Here is a 24,705-nt window from a genome sequence, read left to right as displayed (position 1 = left end):
CGCCAAAGTTGATATAAATTGACCATGCCTTCTTTAAAAAGCGTCACAGCAAGGCGTTCATTCTTCCTGCAGGAGTCAGACTGTAAAAGGTGACTTCCTTTTACTCCATTCGGTTTAAGCCTGTAAAAAGCATTAAGTGAAAAATCTGATATATTTGTTAGGGTATTTATTGCATTACCAAGTTATATTTCAGTTCTCAGTGAAAGGTTTATTGAGAACATAAACTTTGAAGAGGTTTTGTTCAGGATTAAAGATTTTTTTTCTCCATCTCTTTTGGCAAAATAATATCACAGCAAAACGATGCCTTTCGGGAGCTATTTTTAGCACTGTTTACCGTCAAGGGACACATTGGACCATTCCTGCAAAGCAGGCACCAGCCTCCCAAGCTGGCACTCCCCAGAGTCATAACTTCTATAGGGTTTCAGAGGATGGAAAGGCTGTGAGTTACCATTTCCATGAGCTTGATTGACCATAATACAGATGCACAGTAAGTTTTTCAGGAGCAATTTTATAGTGAAGTATTTTACCCACTGTCCATGCAATTGGAACTAAATATTTACAATCTGTCCCTCCAAAGGTAAAACATAAGCCATAGGTAAGGTTTAATATGCATTGATTTTTTTTGATAAATGAAGATTTGAATTTAAACTCCTGATTCATCTTTTATCACCAAAAATGAGAGTCATCTGTTTCACATGAAATAATGCTGTTATCAACTACTGTGAATTCAGAAAAATTGGATAATCTTTATTCTCTAAATAGCATGAATTCCGAATAACACCACATGGGTAGAACACTCGCTGGCAATTTATTTTGCTTCACTCTTGATGTCCAAAAAAATATTTCGAAAACTTGTGAAATAGGTGAAATAATAAGATTTAAGCAAGTTGTAGCAGGAAAAGGTCAATCTTCACAGCAGCCCTGTGAAGTGGGAGAGGGTATTAATTTCATCCTGATCTATATCCAGAAGTTGGAAAGGTTACGAATCACCTGATGTCCTTCAGGTAACAATGGAATTCCATGTGGGGCAAGATGGCGTGGTTACGAAGGCCTAGTGTTTACAATTGGAAGGAACTGGAAGCAGAATAACTGGCAAGCTGGAAATCAGTTCTGTTGGTTGCACAGCCTTTTGGTTTTGAGGCTATTCTACAATGACTTGTGAATTTAGAATTTTCTTATAATTATTCTATAATTTTTAGCCTTCTGATTAGAAGGGGTAGTTATTATTATTTCCTTTAACAAAATAAAATATATCTCTTCCTATCATATCCTTCAGTCAGAGGATTCAAAAGTAACTACTTGTGCTTCTTCTGCTGTTAACCATATTATTAAAGTAAAACACTGAACAAAAATTATAGAATCACATAATCATTACTCGCTAAATCTAAGAATCTTTTCTAAAACAGAACTGAGGTACAAGTATAATTCCTGACAGGTTTGTACTATTCTATATAAAAAAAATGTCAAAGTTTGGCAAGCTCTAACAAATCTTAGAGTGATTTTCTTTAAATTATATTATTTAAGCATGTAGAATTATAGGTTAAGTGCATATGGGTTATAGCATTTTATATAAGCTATTAAAAATAAAACTTTACAACTCACAAAAGTCACTCCTGCTAAACCCTGGAAAAGAATTAGAGAGGGCATTAAAGTGGAATCTCTTAAAACCAATTCAGTGGCCCTGGCTGGTGTGGCTCAATGGGTTGAGCATGGTCCTGCAAACCAGAGGGTCGCTGACTGGAATCCCAGTCAGGGCACATGCCTGGGTTGGGGGCCAGGTCCCCAGTAGGGGGCGTGAGAGAGGCAGCCACACATTGATGTTTCTCTTCCTCTCTCCCATCCCCTCTGTCTAAAAATAAATAAATAAATTATTTTAAAAAACACACAATGCAGTGAAGTGGTTAACCGAGCCTTTCCCATAAGGGGGTTGAGTGGAAGTGTGATCTTCTTTTGTGGTTATTAAGTAAAAATAACTTTAAATATGTACACAAGGACTTGTATTGAAAAGAATATAACATCAAGTTCACTTACATTAGCTTTTAAATATTTTATGATAATACCTACATCAGTGAATTTATGAAGTATAAATATGAAAGTCTATAGGTTCATATTAGTACATTGGAAAGGCTAATATAATTACTTTATAAGTTAACCAATTTTTTAAAACCAAGCCACCCTTTTTTTGATTTCAGGGTAAACTTACATATTCAATGACATCTCTTTTTCCAGGAAAAATAGTAAAAAAATCAAAGCTAGAAAATTTGGGGTAAATATCTAGCTGAGCTTTGAAATCCAAAGCAAGAATTTAATGTTTTCCTTTCACGGGCCCGCTTGTTGGCAGTTTATAGCAACCAAGAGTGTCAGCGCTAACGTTTTCCAAACATCCTGCTGAGGGCTCTTTCGCACTTTCTGTACTTTTCCACCAGATCGGGCTTCCTGCAAGGGCGACTGTGTACTGCGTCGGGGTAGATCTGAAGGAGAGGCCTGCCCGAGCTGGGCAGGATGGTATGACGGACTTCGGGGAGTTTTCATCTTGTCCATGTTAGTCATATATGCCCCCTGTTCTATTTATTTAATATAGGGCACTTGGAGTGTTAACAAAAATATAGAAAAAATATTCTCTACAACAGTGGAGTTCAACGTTAAAGGAAGAGAAAAATATTGAAAAATGTACAGTGTTCTTATGGAAAATTTTTAAATAACCCAGTAATCCCTTTACTAACTGGGTGACATACAGCTTCATATACATACAGTTTATTTTTTAATTATATTTTATTGACTATGCTATTACAGTTGTCCCAATTTTCCCTTTTGGCGCCCCCTCCACCCAGCACTCCCCACTCCCTCAGGCAATCCCCCCCCATTGTTCACATCCATGGGTCATATGTATGTTCTTTGGTTACTCCATTTCCTATCCTGTACTTTACATTCCCATGGCTATTCTGAAACTACCTATTTGTAGCTCTTAATTCCCTCACCTCTTTACCCATTGTCCCACATCCCCCTCCCATCTGGCTACTGTCAAAATACTCTCTGGATCCATGACTCTATCTCTGTTCTTCCTGTTTGCTGGTTTCTTTTTTAGATTCAGTTGTTGATAGATGTGTATTTATTGCCATTTTATCGTTCTTTCTCTTTAAAAAGGCCCCTTAACATTTCATACACTAATGGTTTTGTGGTTATGAACTCCTTTAGTATTTTCTTATCTGGGAAGTTTTTTGCCCTTCGATTCTACATGATATCTTTGCTGGGGAGAGTAATCTTGGCTGTATGTCTCTGTTTTTCATGACTTTGAATATATATCTTGCCAATCTCTTCTAGCCTGCAAAGTTTCTTTTGAGAAATCAGCTGACAATCTTCTGAGAACTCCCTTGTACATAACTAATTTCTTTTCTCTTACTGGCAATTTATTGAACTTTCTTTATCTTGAACTTTTGGTACTTTAATTACGATGTATCGTAGAGTGGGCCTCTTTGCATCCATCTTGTTTGGAACTTGCATGTCTATTTCCTTCACCTAATTAGGGAAGTTTTTTTAATGATTTTTTCAAATAGATTTCCAATTTCTTGCTCTTTCTGCTCTCCTTCTGTAACCCCTATGATGCAAATGTTGGAACACTTGAAGTGGTCCCAGAAGCTTCTTACACTGTCCTTGGTTTTTAAATTCTTTTTTCTTCTTGTTCTGATTGGTTGTTGTTGTTTTTTTGCTTCCTTATGTTTCAAATCATTGATTTGATTCTCAGCTTCATCCACTCTACTGTTGATTCCCTGTAAACTGTTCTTTATTGCAATTAGTGAATCCTTCATTTCTGACTAGATCTTTTTTACACTGCTGAGGTTCTCACTAAGTTCTTTGATCATCCTTATAACCAGTGTTTTGACCTCTGCATCTGATAGATTGCTTATTTACCTTTTGATTAGTTCTTTTTCTGGAGTTTTGATTTGTTCTTTCATTCAGGCCATGTTCTTTTGTCTCCTTATTTTGGCAGCCTCCCTGTGTTTGTTTCTGTGTATTAGGTAGAGCTATTATGGCTCCCTCTCTTGGTAGCTTAGCATAGTAGGTGTCCTGTAGTGTCTAGTGGCATAGCCTCCCCTATCACCCAGGCTTGGTTCTCAAGATTCACCCTTCATGTGGTATGAGTTCACCCTCCTCTTGTTGTTGAGCCTTGATTGCTGTTGGCAGGTCAATGGGAGAGATTTACCCAGGCCAGTCACCTGCTGGGACTAGCTATGACCACTGGCCACCAACCTCTGCCCTCCATGGAGGATCAGCTGTGCAGGAACAGGGTGGTGGTACTCCAGCATGGTCTTTACCTGTCCACTGGGTGGCAGGAGCTGGATGTCCCCAAGTGGTGCAGGCCAAAGTCAGTTTCCACCTGTGTTTTGCCTGGGGCCGCCCTGCCTGGGCTGTAGAGCAGTTTGAGATGGCTGCTACTTGGTGCTGGGCTTGGAGATTCCCAGGTGAAGTCACACTGTGGATCTAGATTGGCTGCTGCTAGTGCTGGGCCTGGGGCCACTTAACAAGAGGTACAGGGGCTGGGGCTTTACTGAGGCTGGCTGTTGCTTGCTTAAGAGGCTTTAGCAAGTTGTCTGTATATATACATTTTAGCAATAAATCTTTGGCAGAGAATGTAATGGACTCCAAAATTTGAGAGTCGGAATCTGGATGCCCCATGTTTTGTAAATATGACCCTTTGATTATCTGGATCAAATAAAATAATACATGCAAAAGCACTCAGTAGCTGTGGAGGTCCTTACAAATAACATTATTGTTATACTCATTTGACAATCCGGTGAGCTGACCATGATGGGACTGACCATCTGGCAGGGATAGGGTGTCATTAAATGGTCTCACTAGAGTAAGTCAATGAGAACTGAGCAGTTTTCTATGCACAATGAAACACAACCTGTTTAGAAAGACTCAAAAACTAATCTCAAGTTGGTTGGGGTTTTTTTGTTTGTTTTTTACATCAGTGCATTGGCAAAGAAAATCTCAGCGCTGAACAACTCTATGTCTCTTCATTATTAATGTAACTAAGAGTCTTGCCTCTCATTTCATTGCACAGCCCAGTGAACAGAGAAGTTCACCGCACAGGCCTAAGTCTTTCCTTATATTAGTCTTTATGTCCCCCAAGAGTTTATTCCAATGTTAGGGATTCCCTTCCTGTTCTACTTGACCCATTACTGACCCCTCTTTGCAAAATGAATAGATTTGAGCCTATTTTGTAAAAATAAGCTACCCTTTGAAAAATCAGACCAGTTTTATGACCATAGTCCTCCCTCCATGTCAGAAGCTTTGATAAGAAGGCAATTAAGTGACCATTTTGCTTCCAATGGACGGACAGAAAGCGTGCAGCCCCTGACAGGTCTGTGCAGTTCAGCTGAGGAACCAGTCAGGCTTGTCTTTATGGGGATGGACTTCTTCACACATCATTTACAAGAGATCAGTTATATCATCCAGTGGCCAGTGCCCGCGCCAGCACCTTTGCACAGAGCCAATGTGTCCACTGTCTGATGAAAGGATCCCGCCCGCGACTTTGCTCTCTGAAGAGTGTGACCGTAAATAAAGCATAAAGAGGGACACCCTCCACATCACCCACTCCAGGCCACTCTAGTCCAACTCTCGGAGAAGAAACACACTACTGTGCTTCAAACACAGGCCCACAGCATATACAGTTCTGTCCCACCATGGGATGCAAGTGAGAAATATTCTAGAACTTTTCTGTCCCCTTTTGTTTCCTTGTAAACTTTTCTATGGAAATCAATATCGCCATCAAATGCTCTAATAAGTTGAACCTGCTATATCTCTACACTTTATATCCAGCTTTCATGAGCTAAACATGAATAAGTCCCAATGAAGATTTTTATAAAGATATTTACAAGTCAACTCTTGGGAACAAAATGTAACAGATCTTAGTTGTTCTAGAAGCAGACACATCATCAATTTTAGAGGGAATCTTTTGGAACAGTGTAAGGAAGGGAAAAAAAGCAAAAACGTACTGTCCCAGTTTATGAGGTAACTTTAAAAAGACAAAGACCAATTTTATTCCATTCCAAAAAAAAAAAATGGCATCCTCCGGAAGATTGTGTACTTTGAATGTTCCTTAAGGACCACGACATGACCTTAAGGTCTTTGTACTAAAAAATGATTGTTTATTTTTTCAATGTATGTTTCTCAGGTAAGGCAAAACTTTTGTAAGTGTAACAGTCGATACACTCAGTCCTCAAGCAAACACTCGGTCAGTCAACAAACGCCATGCCCTTCACTGCACCAGGAGCCCCGCGTCATAGGAAGTAGCCCTTTTCATCCTACTGTGGCCCAGGTCTCCCTCCTTCTGCACCATCATTTCTATTCTCCACTTTCAATTTCTTCTTCCCAACTTCGACTGTCTTCTTTAGTCTGGCAGAAGATTCTGGGTTTGCTTTGCTCTTTGTCTGTCTGCAGGATGGCTTAGAGATTTGGGTGAGCTTTTAAAGGCTGTTTTTCACTAATCATGTTATCTTCTTTCAGATAATCTATTATCAAGGATTATATGGATATATGTGATTTATGTATATATAATCTATATATATATATATATATATATATATATATATGTATGGGGGGACTCAAAAAATGGGATTTATTTGTAAAAAAGTGTGTATTTATTCTTAAATGTTTAAACATCAGTCACCTTCAAAGTGCTTTACATTTGATGCGATACACCTATTAAGACTTTTTCCCACTGCTCAAAACAGTTTTTGAACTCATTGATTTTGATGCCTTTTAGTGTTTCTGCTGTTTTTTGTTTCACCTCTCCCACATCTGCAAAACATTTCCCTTTAAAGACTTTCTTCATTTTGGGAAACAAAAAACAAGCTGTCAGGGGTGAGATCAGGAGAACAGAGAGGAAGAGGCATGGAGGTTGTGCCACTTTTTGGTCAAAAACTGCTGACCACTCAGCACAGTGTGGGCAGGTGTGCTCATACATCATCATGAAATGGGCAAATGAATTGCAAGAGTCTTCCAAAAAATTTACTAAAGCAGAACACAGACTCTCAGAACAACGCCAGCTGGTACACCGATACAGATGGGTTCGTATAACACTCACCTAGTGGGGGAAGCCTTTATTATAAGAAGCCCGCCCCCCCCCCCAAAGATAATTTCAGGTTTTCTGTGTGCCCCCTTGTATAGGCAGGTAAAGAGTGTGTGTGTGTGTGTGTGTGTGTGTGTGTGTGCGCGCGTGCGTGCTGCATGGATAAGGACTAGGAAAATGAAAATTCATTATGGTTAGAACAGCAGTGTTTCTTTATTTTCAACTATATTAAAAGCATTTGTTTGAAAGTTACCCATAAGTTTCTCTTCACACACATTTTGAATTCAGTAGGGATTGTTTCTCTTCGTTGTCATGAAGATTTATAATTTAAAAATTTCTTAGATTTTTTCCCAGAGAGTTTCCACAAACACATCTTTTACATTTTAGAAAATGAATATGGAATGAAGATGACAGCCTCCTGTCCCACACACCCTGCCAGGATTGTGGGACTCTTCATAAACACAGTTTACTGGGTGTGCATCTGGGCGGATGGGTGCAATTCTGGTAGCTTGAGGCCGATCCCCTCCCGGCAACCTGGGTATGAGGCTTGAAATCAAAAGGGTGGCCTCGCCGTTGGCAGTGGGATCTCCCCATTTGCCAGAACATTCCCTTTGAGGCATCAGGGTCCCTCCTCCCCATGCCCAAGGCATGGAGGTCCCTATGTAGCCACTCACAGAGGGTCAGGATGCCTCTCCTAATGCCTGAGTGCGCCATGAGAAAGATCCGCACACCCCGTCTCTCTAAACAGCTCCTTCCACTGAACTTCCTTTATGGGCCCCCTGACCCTGCCCTCTCACATCTCTAGATGGCCCGAGGCCCAGCTTTCTCCATCCAGATGCAGAGCTCTCTGAAAAAAATTCTCTGTGTTCTTTGTTAACTCTTCCCACCCCCAGCCTTGGGCAACCACTGCTCACTTTTCTGTTTCTGTAAGTTTGCCTTTTCCGGAGTGTCATATAAATGGGATTGTATATTATGTAGGCTTTGGCATCTTTCACTTAGGATGATGCATTTGAGAGTCATCTATAAATCAAGTGGTAAAGGAACGGTAGCCTGAACCAACTTCATTTAGCTAGTTTTTGAAGCGTAATTGAGGTGATCTAAAAGAAACAGGTTTTCTCTTTTTAAAAGTCAAAGAAACAACACTGATTTAGTGATTGTTCCAAGGAGAAAGACCTAAAAATTATAAGTATAGACTATTTTATAGTAACTAATTAGATGGTGGAGATTATAAATATACATCTCTAAGGCAGGGGATTTGGGAGTATCTTCTACCATCACTAAACGTCACCTAAATTATTGGGTAAAATACCACAAGCACATCTGTTCAGATACATATGTGCATAGCTGGACCAAGAAGAAAATAAGTGAAATCTCCAGGGGCCAAGGATGAAGAAACCAGCATGATAAGCAAGTGCTCAGGTATAGCTGCCTTGCGGTAGGGTTGCTGCAACAGGCAATGGAACCACTTAGAGGGTCAGGAAACAGGCTTTGGGACCAAGATAGGTGGAAAGTAGGAATTACGATTCCTCAGGTAGAGTCAAGACACTCAAAGCACTTTAAGCTCAGTAATAGGCTGGCTCCAAAAAAATCTGCTTCCAGCAAAAGGAGATTGCAAGGACCAATTGATTGTGTTGGTCTTTGTTCTGCATGGGAATGAAACCATCTCCCCTGAGAATTCTATGAGTTTAGGTTAGAATCTGTACAACTGCCATGGTCTCGGAAGCCAACAGAAAGAACAGGGAGTGCCCAGTTGTTGAGAGGACGCCAGGACTCCTGGTGGAAGAAAATGTCTGTGGAGAAAGCTGTTCTTAACCCAGGCTCCTTGGGATTCCCAGAGATTAATATTAGCTAAGCATGAGCTCACCATTTAGAATTGTAAAACATACGAGAAAAAGTCACTGTGAGTGAGAGTCGGTAGCATGAGGAACAAAATTGGACTCCTCCCTCACCTGGAACTTCGGCTATGCGGAATTACGAGACATAGAGCATAACTGCATTTAAAATGTTGTAAAGAAATAAAAGACCAAATTTAAAACTTGAACCTGGAGCCATCCAAATTGAACACATAAATTTGTCAAAAGAACTGGTAAGAATGAAAATAAACCATGAAAACAGCATATTAGATGCCACTGATTAGAGAATTGGCTGAACTGGGAGATAGCTCTGATCTCATCACTGAGAGTGGAGAACAGAGGGACTAACAGATGGAAAATATGAAAGAATGCACAAAGAAATGGGAAATTTAATAAGGCGGCATTACACTGGTGTTAGAGAGAAGAGAGAACTGGGGACAGGCAATTGTCTAAAAGTAAGGGCTGAGACTTCCGGAGTTGGTGAAAGACACAAAGTTTCAAATTCAGGAAACACTATGAATACCAAGCAGGTTAAATCAAAAGAATATCTCACATTGCAGTAACAGACCTCTAAGGAAGAAGAGAAGAGCTATCAGGCCGGGACAACAGAAGCCTGTGAAATAATATATTCAGAGTTAAGAGAAAATGCTTTGAACCTAGAATTAATTCCCAGCTAACTATTATCCTATATGAAAACAAAACAGAATTTGCCACTGAGTTCTTTCATCATGGAAAAAATGTTCAAAGTTTGTATTGCAGATACAAAAATAATAATCTGAGAAAGAATATCTGAAACATGAGAACTTAAGGTGATTGAATAAATGATAAACATGGGTAAATCTGAATAATAATAACAATAACTGTGTAATCCGTGTTCTTAAAAGCATAGAAAATAGAAATAAAATACTAGACAATAACAACAGGAGAGAGGGGACCCATCTCATCAGAGTTAAAGGGTTCTAATGTTCTTGTATTGTTTGGCAGGATGGTAAAGATAAAGTTTAACTCTAAATAGTTAAAGTTAAATGTTAAAAAGGTAAAGAGCCCTTCACTTGGAGAACTTAGGAGGAAGGTAAAAAGTGTGGAAGTTTCTTCTTTTATCCTTGATGGTTAAAAAGAAAAACAAACCCCAAGCCAACTTACCCCCAAAGAGAACATCACTAGCCACAGAAGGCGTGGTTCTGTGGTGTTTCCGTTCACATATTTATTAAGTTTCTGGTGGCAGTGGAGATTATTACCAGGAACACAGTATAACTTCTATACAGACAAGTGAAACCATAGAAGTTCATTACTATTCCACCAAGGAGCTCCGCAAAAGGACTTAACTGGGACACAAGAGGATTGAATTAAAATGAGGAAAATGTTTTGCAAGAGTTCTAACCTAGATGGCCTAAACCTGAGGGAACGTCCTTTCTGTGTCCTCATTACTAAGCTAAAAAGCGGCTGCTGTTTGCTAGGAGGTTCATTTCACTTCCCATTATGCCCAAGCTCATACTCAAAGCATTGAGAATTTCAAGTGTGTAGTGCAGTGAAGTAGACTTCAGTTTCTCTACAACATTCTTCCCTTACTTCTGTATTCTGTATTGAACTATTTCACTTCTCTCGTAATACTATAAAGTGTTTCTTAATTAATATGGCTCGAGTGGACGGACCAACTCTTGTGATGTTATACATAAGACAGTCCAACAGTGTGACCTTAATTAAATGTGTAGAGGAATTTAAAATGTATGGCATTGACACAACATAAGACTGTGTGAAGCAACTTACTGCACTTATCCTGTAGAGAAAGAAAGTGTCAGGCTCTGGATTGATCATCTGATGGCCCTCTACCATCTAAATAGATGATTGATTAGTTATGTCTTGTTTCTTGAAGAACCTGTCAGTTGTGTTGTCGTCATTGTGTCGTAGGTCTCGGGAGAGCACTAATGCTTGTTGCCTTAGTGTTAATTGAAGGTGGAATAAAATATGAACATGTGGTCAAGTTCATAAGACAAAGTAGAAAGGAGCTCTTAAAAGCAAGCAACTTTTGTGTTTGGAGAAGCATTGTCCTAAAATCTCTCTGCCCTTCGTAGATACCAGTAGTCATAGAAATTACCATTACCATTAATAAAACTGGGCTGCTGGATATTATCGCCTTGGAAATGGAACTTCAGACAGGATCCAATTTATCATCACTATTAGCCAAAACGTAGGCTTGGCAAATGAATGATAGATCTAATGAAGCTTTCATGGAAGCATTGATAAGCAGTTTTATCAGGCCTCGAGCTTGGCGGAATTTCAGCCTCTGTATTTGGATTATGAACCGCCTAGTTGGAAATGTAGCAAAAAATTTCTTGCTGTTCAGCATTTGAGACATGCTTATCATTTTTATCAATTGACCTTTCCTGAAACCTTGCAGTATTGAGTTGTATCTTCTTCAAATCTAGTTCCATGCCAGAATCTTATCAAAACATTAGGAATTTAGAGAGAGTGGGTGCTGAAATACCTGGCACAACACTTACGTGTTTTTAATATCATACAGAATTAAAATCTCAGGAACTATGAAAACCAGCGTCGATTGCCTGTGGTTTATCCCTTCATTCACTTCAAGCGTTGGTAGTGGGGCTTTTATGACTACTTGCCTGCTACTTTATGTTTATAGCTCCAGACTTAAAACAGTAGACATCAGGTTTGTGTAACCACTGATTTTGTTGGCTTTTGACCAAGTCTGTGATGATATTTTAATGTCTTTCTATAAATCTCATTTTGTGCTGTTATGAAAACCTCCATTTTGAAAATCACAAACCTCTGTTGGAAAAGTTCATGTAAAATCCACACTGTACAGAAGCACATATCTTTACTGTCTCCAGACAAAACGTCTGAAAACTGATTTAATGTTTGCACTTTGGGTGCAACTTAAAAGAGAAGGTCTAGAAAAGAGTGGGAGTGAGCTATTACAGGATTTTTAACAAAACAGTTTGCTTGTCTTGTGCAGGACATATGGAATATGCCCCCCAAAAGAGTATTTGGTTTCTGATAATAAGTTGAATATGAATATATCTATATCTATATCTATATCTATATATATCTTTTTATATGCCTGTTAATCTGTGTGATTTTATATTTGAATACATGATAATTTGTCTTATTATGTAATTGATAAAATGGTACTGTATACAGCTATTAATTCAGTCACATGTTTATATTGTCTGGGTGTATAATTATAGCCCTTTGGGAAAAATAATTTCTCAGTGTCCTTCAGCTTGGTAAAAACTCAGTGTGAGAGTTTAAATATCTGAATAAATATTGAAGTGCAAAAACTAAAAAGTTAAAAGTAATTACTAAACACATGGAAATAGAGTATATAACTTCTAAAATAGAAGATGGAAATCTTGAATTTTAAAATTCAATCCAAAAAAGGCAGAAAAGGTAAAGCAGGTCAAAATGGAATGCAAGATTAAGATGGTAGCGGTCATTTAGGTATATCAGTAATCCCCAAGTGTCCATCAGAGATAAGTGGATAAAACAATTATGGGACATTTACACAATGGAATACTACACGGCCATATAAAAAATTTTACCTTTTGTAACAGTATGGATGGACCTGGAGAAACTTATGCTACGTGAAATAAGCCAATAAGAGAAAGACAAATTCCATGTGATTTCATTCATATGTGGAATCCAATGAGCAAACTGAACTAACGAGGAAAATGGGGACAGGCCCATCAGTGGAGAGCAGGATGACAGCCAAGTGGGTCGGTAGGTTGCGGATGGAGGGATTGAGCAAAAAAGGAAAAAGAACTCATGGATATGGACAAGAGTGTGGTGATTGCTGGGGGGAGGATGGTATAAGGGGACTAAATGGTAATGGAAAACATACAAGAAAGATTAAATCAAAAAATAAATACATTCATTAATATACCAGTAATCACAGAATATAAATGGACTAAACTTTTTCTTAGAATATAGGGATTATTTAATTAAATAAGTATAAATTCATAGATATAGTATTTATGAAAAAGATACTTTAAAAGGATAGATACAAAAAATTAAAAGTAGTAGGGTTACACAAAGTATGCCAGGCAAATAGTGAATAAAAAAAAATTGAAGTCAGCCCTGGCTGGTGTGGCTTAGTGGACTGAGTGCTGGTTCAGTCCACTAAGGGGCTGGTTCAGTCCACTTAGGGGCCAAAGAATCGCTGGTTCAATTCCCAGTTAGGGCACACGCCTGGGTTGTGGGCCAGGTCCCTGGTTGGGGGTGTGTGAGAGACAACTGATTGGTGTATCTCTAGCACATTGCTGTTTCTTTCCCTCTATTTCTCTCTCCCTTCCCCTCTCTCTAAAAGTAAATAAATAACATCTTTAAAAAGAAAACTGAAGTTATTAAATTAATATGAGAAAAAGAATGAACTTAGCCCAGAAATCTTTATTAAAAATAAAAAGTCTTTACAAAAAGATTGATGAGTTAATTTACCAGGAAGAGATAACAGTGCTGCATTATTAGGCATTTAATTACTCAGCTTTAGAGTATATAAAATGAGACTTGATGGAATTACAAGAGAATTTAAGAAAATCTACTGTCACAATGGGAGGTTGCAAACAGTAGCCACAGTCATTGTAACATTCTGATAAGGTATACCTATGGCTTGGGGTAAAACGTCCAAGTACAATGTCCTGGAAGTATCATGCCTCAAACCACTTGAACTCAAAAACTGGATGTGGTAACAACAAAGACTCTGACGTTGAAAATGCATGTGGGGAGTTGGAATACAAGTGGTTCTTGAAATGGAAGTGAGGAATCAGAAAACTTTCTAAATTAAAATTTTATATATATAATGTACATATTTGTATACAGAATGTCGCAAGTAAGCATTTGATTATTTCATCAACATTATTAAAGAGTAGTAAGATGGGGAAATGAGAAGTAAGATTGTCTTATATTGGTAAATGCCTTATATGTTGGTACATATGTATAAAATTTAAATACAACCAGCCCTGTTCAGGTAGCTCAGTTGTTTGGAGCATTGTCCTGATACGCCAAGGCTGCGGGTTCAATCCCCAGTCAGAGCACATATGGGAATCAACCAATGAATGCACAGATAAGCAGAACAACAAAAAAACAATGTTTCTCTCTCCCCTCTCCCTCTCTCTTCTCTCCTCTTTCTCTCTAAAATCTATAAATAAAAATTTAATAGAAAACAAATTTAAACATGACCAACAATCTATTGCAAAAACAAAGCTACAACTACAAATCTAATCTGATTCTTCAACTTAGTGACACCATGGCCCCAAGCATGACCATGGCTCACTGGAGCTTCAGGGACTGCCCAGCATGTAGCTCATCACTCCCGGGACAGACTCAGGACCCAAGCCCACATCTAGCCTCAGGCTGGCCTTGTTCTGCTCTATCAAAGCTATGGGAAATGCATACAAGTGTGTTGTTCACCATGAACATACATGAACTGTGTATCCAAGGGAAGTGCAGTTTTTAGCATGAAGTCTACCTGTCTGAAGCTTTACGTTCAATATTTTTAAAATGTTAATGAATAGTGTATAATAGTGAGAGTGTCTTAGGAAGAGGAAAGGACACTTCAGATGGCCCTGACCCTTCTTAAAAGAAAGGGGGGAAAAAAACTATAGAGAATCTTGGTGATGCCTCCTTTTCCTGTGGGCAAACTTCTCTTTGCAGGCAGAGACATTTAGACCATTGAGAGAGTTCTCTTGGATCTCTGGAGTAAGATTTTTCTTTGCTCTTTTTCCTTTGTCTTCTACTCAAGTTCATTGCTTCCTTTCCTCTTCCCCACTCTCAATCCTCCCTGCCCCTGTGACAATTTTAAGTCAATACTAAAAAGCTGTGGAATTTCTGGGTCAAAAGGCAGGTCCATGTTCAGCCTTCTGAGAAAATTCCATACTGTTTTCCATAATGGTTTTACCAGTCTGCAATCCCACCAACAGTGGACTAGAGTCCCCTTTTCCCCACACCCTCTCCAACATTTGTTGTTTATTGCTTTGTTTGTGATAGCCATTCTCAGCAGTGTAAGGTGGTATCTCATTGTGGTTTTAATTTGCATCTCTCTGATAGCAAGCGATATTGAGCATCTTTTCATGTGTCTCTGGATCCTCTGTATGTCCTCCTTGGAGAAGTGTCTATTCAAGTCCTTTGCCCACTTTTTAATTGGGTTGCTTGTCTTCTTAGTGTGGAGTCATGTAAGTTCTTTGTATATTTTGGAGATTCAACCCTTGTCTGAGGTATCATTGGCAAATATATTTTCCCATATAGTTGGTTCTCTTTTTATTTTAATAATGTTTTACTTATTTTAATAATGTTTTAGCTGTGCAAAAGCTTTTAATTTTTATGAGATCCCATTTATTTATTCTTTCCTTTATGTCCCTTGCTCTAGGGAACATATTGATATCACCTTTAACAGGAAGCTAAAGAATAAACAAACAAGCAAAATATAACCAAAGACACTGGAATAGAGAACAGGGCAACAGTGACCAGAGGGGAGAGGGGAGGAAATCTCAGGGGAAAAGGGGAAGGATTTACAAGAACAAGTATAAAGGACACATGGACAACAACTAAGGAGGGTAGAAATGGGAGGGAGGTGGGGAGCACTGGGGGGGGGGCTGGGATGGGAGTAAAAGATAGAAAACTGTACTTGAACAACAATTAAATAAAAAAATAAATGAATAAATACATACATACATACAAAAACAAAATAAAACATGAAAACTTAAGCTATGTTCAGAGTCATATTATTAATAATAACATTGTTACTATTTTATAAAAGGAGTATTATATCATTAAAATCAAGCAAATAAATAATTGTTTTTCCTTTAGAAATCAAAATCAATAACACAAAAAGTACAAAATAAAAAAAAAAGCTGCTTGAGGAGAGGAGTGGGGAGAGTTGAGGAAAGATGTTCCTTGGCTGATTGTGTGTTTAGTAGCTTCAGGGCTTTTGAACTAATACCCACTGGCACGTGCGACTTTCTTCACAGTTGTCTGTCTGTCTCTGAGCCTCTGCTACTGCACCTCATTGCAGAAACACAGGAATCCAAGGATAAAAGCCTTTAGAAACAATCTGAGAGTGTGGCAAATGCTAACCACTTTACTTATTAAACATTTTTCTTTTTAAATTTTAGTTGGCATTCAATATCATGTTAGGTTATCGTGTTAGGTTAAGTGTACAGCATAGTGGTTAGACATTTACATAATTTAGGAAGTGATGCCCCCAGTGGGTCCAGTGCCCACCTGGCACCATACCTAGTTGTTTCGATGTTATTGACTGTTGCCCTATGCTGTACTTTACCTCCCCCTACATAATTCTGGGTAAGTTTGAATCCACCCAGCCTGCTAACTGAGCACCCCACTACCTTCTCTGAGTCCCTCTTACCTTCTCCTGTGACTAGATGGGACCGGAATTGTCCTAGTGGGCTACCATAAGGGAAAGGAGTGCAAAAAGGACCTAGGAAAGTGCTGGACACATATTCACCTATTCGTAAATGGCAGCCGTTATGGGGAGAACCTTCATTATTGTTGTGTGAATTATCCGGGTTTGGTGGCACTGAGCAGTGAAACAGGGCAAGGCAGAGAGAGGCTGGGCTGGACTGTGTGGTCTTCTGCCCATTTGAAAGCTGTAGCACACGGAGGACTTTACTTCTCTGCTTTTTTTGCTTTAAAAAAAAATAATCTTGAGACACATATTTTCTGTCTACTCTTGTTTTAAAGGTCATCTTGAATTGATTCAGCCCCATATGGTTTGAGCACATCCCCTTTGTTAACCTGCATGTGAATATTTTGATTGTTGACATTTGACAGGGTACTTATTCCAATAATTTAATCTTCAATGTAAGAAGATGTGAATTCTCAGAGAAAGAGTAACTTTAGTAACTAAAGAATTTAATAGCAGTGTTATTTTAATTCTCCTAGTTATTTTGTATTAATTTTCCCATAAATGTATCCAGATGTGTCTGTACTACATGGGTCCTATGAACAAATTCTGGCAACTGTTTGATAAATTATTGTCTGAAGTTTTCTACCTCTGGGCCTAGTACAAGCCTGAAAGTATCCACCCTTTGCTTATAGTAGGAACATTTTAAATCAATGAGACAAAGATTACCAGAGTAAAAGCCCGTTCAGAGTAACAGATACTCTGAGAACCAACACGAATTTACCTTCTGTTTATTTTCAGCGGGTAATGGAACTTGTTTTCTTGGCCAGGAATAAGTAAGTCCAGAACATTTGGGTGAGCCTCAGGTCTTATTTAGTGACTTTTCTTGTTTGGTCTGATCTCTCTCCTTTGTGCTTATATTTTCAGGCTCAGCTATGTGAATCACGCAGAGAATCTGGCCTCCAAGCTCCTACAATGTTCCCCAAAGAACAGACTATCGGCACAGGCTGCCTTGAGCCACGAGTATTTTAGTGACCTGCCCCCACGGCTATGGGAACTGACCGACAGTGAGTAGGACAAATCCACACCCTCCGGTCAAAGCAAGGACATTGTTTTAGCATCTGTGTGTAACATATATGTAGAGAGAGTGATGTTTACATGTGCATGTGTGAGATGATGAGCATGTCTTTGTGTTTGTGTGTGTGTACACTCATGTGTGTGTGTGTGTGGAGAGAGAGAGAGAGAGAACACACAGGGGAAGGGGGGTTGCGTGTGTGTGTATTTAATAGAATCCTGCCATTCAAACGCCAGCTTACCAGACACAGGAAGAAAATGGATTCCCTCTTTGCTATCTCCGCTGTGCAGTTTGCAGCCGCAGTCTTTGTGTTTGATTATGTGTGTGTCCAAAAAAATGATCTGAGCAAAGGCAAAGGAAAATATGATTTACATATTTATGCATACAGTACTTTTTAACTGGCTGCAGTACAGAGGAGAAAGGATTCATTTCTGTTTGATTCTCACAGACCATCTTGGTTGTAACAATAATCTTAAAAAGGGCTGCTATGCATTGAGCTGACGAATAGAGTTGGCAGTTGGCTAATGCACTGAACGGACATGTAAGAAACGAAGACGTAATTCATTTTCACTGCAAATGCTCTCGGTGTTCACACAGGCAGATCTTCTCTAGATCTTTTAAAACAAAACACATTCCTGAGTGGGTTTTTGTTTTGCTTTTACAAAAGCGTTCATATTTACACAGCCTCTTTCAATTACATTTTAAATATTTGGGGGAGGATTTATGGCTGGGAGGACCTCATCTTTCTTCCAAAGTGTGAAACAGAATTCTTGTGAAATTTCGCAAAACACTCTTGCAGTTAGAAGATTGTTGTTGTTCGGTGGTGATAACGTTCTTCCCACGTGCTGGGTAGACATATTTCTTCTCATTCTCATCACCTTAACATTAATGTGATCCATATATGCATAGATATTTATAACATACTTATTAATCCTTTGATATACATCACTTACCATGGACATATACAGTTATTTCCTTAATCTTTTGGAATTTGGACTCCCCCCGCCCAATTGTATCAGATTCACCTTGACAACAACAGTAACCCTTTTATTTTGGAACTAAGTCATAAAAGTAACAACTACTCTTGTATATCCTGATCCTAATTTTTTTATGATCCTACAATTAATTCTAATTACCCATATTTTGCCATGTATAAAATGCACTTTTTTTGCCCACATTTCTGCGGGAAAATAAGGATGTGCATTAAACATGGGTGCAATAATCCCATGTATCATGCACACAAGCACATGGGTATGCATTGTACACGGGAGCACATTATACACGGCAACATGTGGTACTTTTTTTGCTTTAAAGTGACTGCAGATTTGTAATCCATTACTCCCCTTGGCTTTGTCAGCCCCCTTTTAACATTACGCATTGTGTATTCAGCCCTACTTCCTTTCTAAAAGTTTACTCACTGACGATTACAACTGTTATCCCTATTTTAAAAAAATTAAAGATGAAATCCCTATGGAAAAATAATGAATCGGTGATACATCCTTCTGTACTAAAAAGAAGATGCACATGGGCTTATTCGTTTATGGCTCATCAAACTGAAACATACAGTTTGTTTTCCTTTTAGAACAACTTGTAACTCCACAGTGCTCCTCCTCAGTAACATCTCAATCCCATCTGACTTGAGATTGCAGTTGAGCCAGGATTTTGATGGGCGATGAGTCCTGAATTTTGTAGCCATACTTTTCTGTTAATATGAGCTTATTACCCACTTGCCACTTAGTTTATCAGCCGGTGGATAAATCCAGTTCCTATCAGTCAGTAAATGCCTACACATTATCACTGGGTAGCAGGCAGCCAGCGGAGACGGCCTTGTCCCCATCATTAACACGCACAATGTATGCAGAACACCAGAGGGGAATTAAAACCACAAAAAATACCTCAGGGTGGTATTTTTAATATGAGAATTTAATTTGTAATTTCACAGATTAAGAATTTTGGCTGCATTAATCCCTTTATCAGCTCACAGCAGGCTATTTGCAGAAGCATAACCATAAGGTGATATTCATTGGCAGAAACACGCCTTTGCATAACGTTAAACATCAGGAGCAGGGAGACCTTTTGAAGGGGGGAGAATAAAGATGAAAAATCATTATTTTTTTAAAGCACGATTCTGCTAAATGCCTCTGGTAAAATTTTTGGGTTACAGAAATGCTATTTCTGTGTCTAGTAGATAATCATTATGAAGCATAAATCCAGTCTCAAGAAAGGACAATCCCAGTGTTAAATACTGGACTCATTTCCATTTTGAACAACATGGTAGTCCCTGTAAACACGTTTACAAAACAAAGAATTCCAAGACTTCGGAGACTTGGGAAACTAGTTCTTGTAGGTGAGATGACGAGTTTTGGTGACCGTTGTCTCCCCTACTACTCTGCAGACTGTATTTAGAAATTCTTAGCATCCAATTTTACATCAGGATGGAGCCCTGTAAAAGTTCACCTCCTGGCAAATGGCTGTGGAGTGGTGCTTCCTTTTCAAGGAGGCTGGGTAGGAAGTGCACCTGGGGAGATGAGTCACGGGACCAATAAATGGATGGTCTTCGCAGCCGGGTCATGGTTTAGATCATCAGTTCCAGGAACCTCACTGCATTGTTGGCCCAGGCTGCTATAACAAAATACCATAAACGGTGGGAAGGAGTGGGGGCAGGGGCACTTAAACAACAAACCATTTCTCACAGTTCTGGGCGCTGGGAAGGCCAAGATCAAAGTGCCAGCAAATTGGGTTCCTGGTGAGATTTTCTTCCTGACTGTGGACAGTTACCTTGCTGTATCTTCCCGTGGCAGAAAGAGAGTGGTCTTTCTTCCTCTTGTTACGAAACCACTAATCTCATGAGAGCCCCGCCCTCGTGACCTCACCGAGCTGTGATTCTCATTCAAAGGCCCACCTCCAAATACCACCGCACTGGGGGTTAAAGGCTTCCACGTATGAATCCGGAGGACGTGTTTTGGTCCGGAGCACTTACATTCTTAAAGACAGCTCATAGCATTTTTAAAAAAAGAATGGCCACAAAAAGAAAACATTTGTGCAAGCAGAAAGTGAAACCAGTGAGAAAGGAAGGAGAGTGGAATGAAAATAAGTTCAAAGTGGGCCCCAGCCTCCTTGGCCACTTTAATGTATCAGACCCTGAAAAAAGGGTGTCAAGTAATCGAGTCTCTCGGCTACATGGAATATTGCAGCCATTCATGCGGTGTGTGCAAAATTGAAGTTGTATACTTACGCCAGACTCCTATTCGCTTTGGGAGAACATGTAACAATAGACTGTCTTTCTTTATTGTACTGTTCGTTAAAACCTCACCAGTTTACATAATATCAAAACTTAGAAGTAATGTATTAGTGTGCCAGGGGAATAATGGTACAGTTACCTGGGGATCTCGAGGTTGAAGCTGGCTAACTCTGATGGCACCTTGTCGTTCTCCCTCTGTCCTGAAGCCCCAACAGCCTTGCCCCACTTCCTCACAAAGATTTAATTGCAAGGAAGTAAATGGAAGGCTGATTTGAAAGAAATTCATTACTTTTCCCAAATACGCCATAGGGCATTCTCCTGTGTATACTATCAAGTTACATAAATTATTGAAGTTGAACTACCCTTGTCAAAGTAAATGAACAAAATACACTTCATAGCACAGAGTCCTTGATTTCATTACATTCAGTTGTTAATTCACAAAACTCAGATCTGTCATAAAGAAGGTCGACAAATTGGTGCCATGTGAAAAGCCCTGAACTGAGGATCAGACCCCCTGGATTCTGGCTTCAGCTCTGCTGTTGAGTGGCTGGGCAACTTTGTAGCTGTACCTCCATGTCATCTTTAAAAAACTAAAACAACTGCCTGGGCTGGTGTAGCTCAGTGGGTTGAGCGTGGGCCTGTGAACTACAGGATCGCAGTTCGATTCCCAGTCAGGGCACATGCCTGGGTTGCAGGCCAGTTCCCAGCAGGGGACTCACGAGAGGCAACCATACATTGATATTTCTCTCCTTCCCTTCCCCTCTAAAGGTAAATAAATAAAATCTAAAAAAAAAACACAAAACAACCATACCCAAGTCAAATATATTTGCTGTCTCCAATTCCTAGATGTCCATCCCCTCAGGAATTCTTTTGAACCAGGCTTTGGCACCCAAGACCCCCCAAAGCACTGTTTTCAGAGTCTCTATCTATGGACCACCACCCCCCAGCCCTCATCGCGGCCCATCAGCAGAATTTAACACGAGTGACCACCACCTCCTCTTGGTAATGTGTCCTTCACTTGGATTCTAGGACAGGGCTCTCCCGTGGTTTTCCTTTTGCTTCTACTTTCCAGGTTCTGGTGGATTTCTTCTAATCTGCCAGACCTCTCACCAGCAGAAAGCCCTGGGACTTAATCCTCAAATCTTTCTATCTATAATTCACTTTTTAGAGCTCAGATGATCTCATCTAGTCTCCTGATTTAAATGTCACTTATACTTTGACAGCTTCCAAATTTATATCTCTAGTCCCATCTTCCCTGACTGCAGATCGCATATCCCACTGAGTACTCAGATTCTCTCTTTGGCCATCTACTAAGCATCTCAAATTTAGTATTACCAAAACTGAACTCCTGATCTTTTCCCCGAGACTTGCTCCTTCTCTGGTCTTCCCCTTGTCAATAAATGGCTAGTGGAAGTTCTCTCTGATACCTTTTTTTGTCACAACTGTACTCACTTCCCCCACAGACCCTGTTGGTATTGGCTTCAAAATACAAGGTCTGTACAGAAGGTACCCAGCCATGTACTATGAATAATAGAGACATTTACTGAAGAAGATACAAGAAACACTGTGCATAGGACAATGACACCTCAGTCCATGTCAAAGTAGGCACCATGGGACCTCACAGTTCTCCCAGTCGCCATCAGCTGCCCCTTGTATTTTCCTGAATCTCACTGACAGTCTGAAATCTCTTCCCTACCCTTTCAAAGGTGACTTTAGTATTAAGAAAAGCCAGAAGTCGCAGGGTGCCAAATCTGGGCTATAGGAGTGCTGAGTCACCTGGGTGATTTGATGTTTCTCAAAAAAAAAAAAAAACTGTGCATGAGATGTGATGCATGGGCAGGTACATTGTTTTGATGAAGCTGTCAATCACCAGTTGCCCATAGCTGCAACTTCTGAATCATCTGAATAGCTTCACAGAGGAATGTTCAAGCTTAACACAAAATTTGGTGCAGATTTGTTGCTGTACTTTCTCAGTCATTTTGAATGTGATGGCCATACGGTACACATGTTCATTCAATGGTGTCTGCCGCTCCCAGTGACTAGCACAGTGACAACATCATTGTTCACTCATGCACATTCCAGTCCACTGTCCTTGGCTGCTAGGTTATATCGATGTCACACAAACCATTCTCGTTACATTAACAGTGGCTGGTCTTTTTCCAGATAGGCCTCACATATCCAGAATCACACCTCTTCTCACTTCTCCACTGCTTTCCCTGCGCTCCAAGTCACTCACTGTCTTCTTTCACCTGTTTTTTAAAGTTTGTTTTATTTTCAATTTATTTTGTCTTGGTTTCAGGTGCCCAGGATAATTGTTAGACAATCATATATTTTACAAAGTGTTCACCCCAATATTTTCAATACCCACCTGCCGCCATACGTAGTCAGGACAGTATTGTTGACTCCACTCCCTGTGCTGTACTTTTTCTCCCTGTCACTGCCAGTCTGTGCTTCTCAACCCCGTCACCTTTTCATCCAGTCCCCCAGCACACTCCCCTCTGGCAGCCCTCAGTCTGCTGTCTGTGTCTATGAGGCCAGTTCTCTTTTGTCTGTTAGTTTATTTTGCTCATTAGATTCCGCATATAAGTGAAATTGTATGGTATTTGCCTTTCTCTGACTGGTTTAATTCACTGAATATAATGTCCTCTAGATCCATCCATGCTGTCACAAAGGGTAAGAGTTCCTTGTTTTTCATGGCTGAGTAATAATCTGTGGTATTTATGTACCGCAGCTTTTTACCCACTTGTCACCTGTATTTTTACAATAGCCTGCTGTTTTGCCTGCTTTTCTTCTTGCTTCCTGAGAGTCAGCTCCTGCAGCCTCCTCTTTCTACATTGGCACTCCCTGTTCCTTGGGACGGGCGTGGCTTGCCCTCTCGCCTCCTTTAGGTTTCTGCTCAAATGTAGCTCCATGTCCAGCTTCTCTTCCTTGACTTATTTTTCATCATGATGTTTACTACTAGTTGGTATTTTATATCTGTTTGTCTTCATCTCTCTTCCCCAGATGGAGTCTACAAGAACAGGGATTTCTTTTCATTCTGATTTATGCACTGCAGGATTCTGAAGTCCTAGAACAGCGTGGGCTCAATAAATATTTCTTTAATAAATGAATGAAAGTATGGCATTAAGAAAGGAAAAAATAGCCCTGGTTGGGTGGCTCAATTGATTGGAGTGCTGTCCCATACACCAAAAGGTTATGGGTTCAATTTCCTGCTTAGGGCATATACTGAAGTTGCAGGTTCCATCCCAGGTTGGAGCAGATACAGGAGACAGTTATCTCTTTCTCTTTCCCCCCTCCCCCCTCCCCACTCTCCCTCCCCCTTCCTCTCTCTTTAGGATCAATAAAAAATATCAAGGGAGAATTCAGAAAGAGAAAGGGAGAATGAGAGAAAGAAGGAGGGAGGGAAGGATGCAGGGATGCAGGGATGGAGGGAGGGCAGTATGTTATTTCTATCACCTGAGTGGTGCTTCTGTGGGGAAGGCAGACTGTCCTGTCCTGTGTGTCTGCATCGGTGTACACGTGTTTGTGGCTGTGATGGTTTGACTTTCAGTCCACTTGGCCACACCAGCCAGGGCTCACCAGGGCTTGACTTTCAGAGGCCAATACTGTTCCCTGGGCCAGATGTCCAAAATTGCAGCTCAGTATCCATTTTTAAAAAGAGAAAATTATAAATATATCAATAAGTATGTAAATGATAACTCTCATTCTGTCCACAGTGTCTTCTATTTTTACCGTCCCAAATGTAAGATTGCAACCAGAATCCGGAGAAAGCATGCGGGCCTTTGGAAAAAACAGTAGTTATGGGAAAAGTCTATCGAACAGCAAGCACTGATGAGCACGGCATTCCCGAGAGAGCACAGGTAAGATGACCCACTTTACCTGGAAAGTGATACTGAACAGACGTGAAGAGATCTTTTCAATGCAATATTTCAGGTTCCTTTTTCCCCATCGTACAAGTCTCTTGTGTTCACTGTGGCATCCCTCATAGACTCTGCTGAGGCAGAGTACGGTTGGTCATTTGCATGTTTTCCAGTATTTCCAGATTCCAACCAAAATTTAACTTTATTTGTAGAGTTAGGAGCAAAGCAT

The 24,705-nt window shown here is 39.9% G+C and overlaps 1 protein-coding gene across 3 annotated transcripts in view; it reads left to right on the top strand.

The window, feature by feature from the left end:
• Window positions 1-24,705, top strand: part of CDK14 (cyclin dependent kinase 14) — a 549,832-nt gene that overhangs the window by 441,371 nt on the left and 83,756 nt on the right. For all 3 annotated transcript variants that reach the window (XM_037066082.1, XM_037066084.1, XM_037066083.1), the window contains 2 exons: window positions 17,228-17,367; window positions 24,333-24,476. In XM_037066082.1, coding sequence (XP_036921977.1) covers window positions 17,228-17,367; window positions 24,333-24,448 — 256 coding nt within the window. In that variant the 3' untranslated portion in view covers window positions 24,449-24,476. The remainder of the gene's footprint in view (window positions 1-17,227; window positions 17,368-24,332; window positions 24,477-24,705) is intronic.

This window comes from Sturnira hondurensis, unplaced genomic scaffold (genome assembly GCF_014824575.4).
Source record: "Sturnira hondurensis isolate 20B ecotype Veracruz unplaced genomic scaffold, ASM1482457v3 Scaffold0016462, whole genome shotgun sequence".
In the NCBI taxonomy this organism is placed as follows: Eukaryota; Metazoa; Chordata; class Mammalia; order Chiroptera; family Phyllostomidae; genus Sturnira; species Sturnira hondurensis.
The sequence above is the reverse complement of the archived record's forward strand: the minus strand, read 5'-3'. Positions and strand labels throughout refer to the sequence as shown.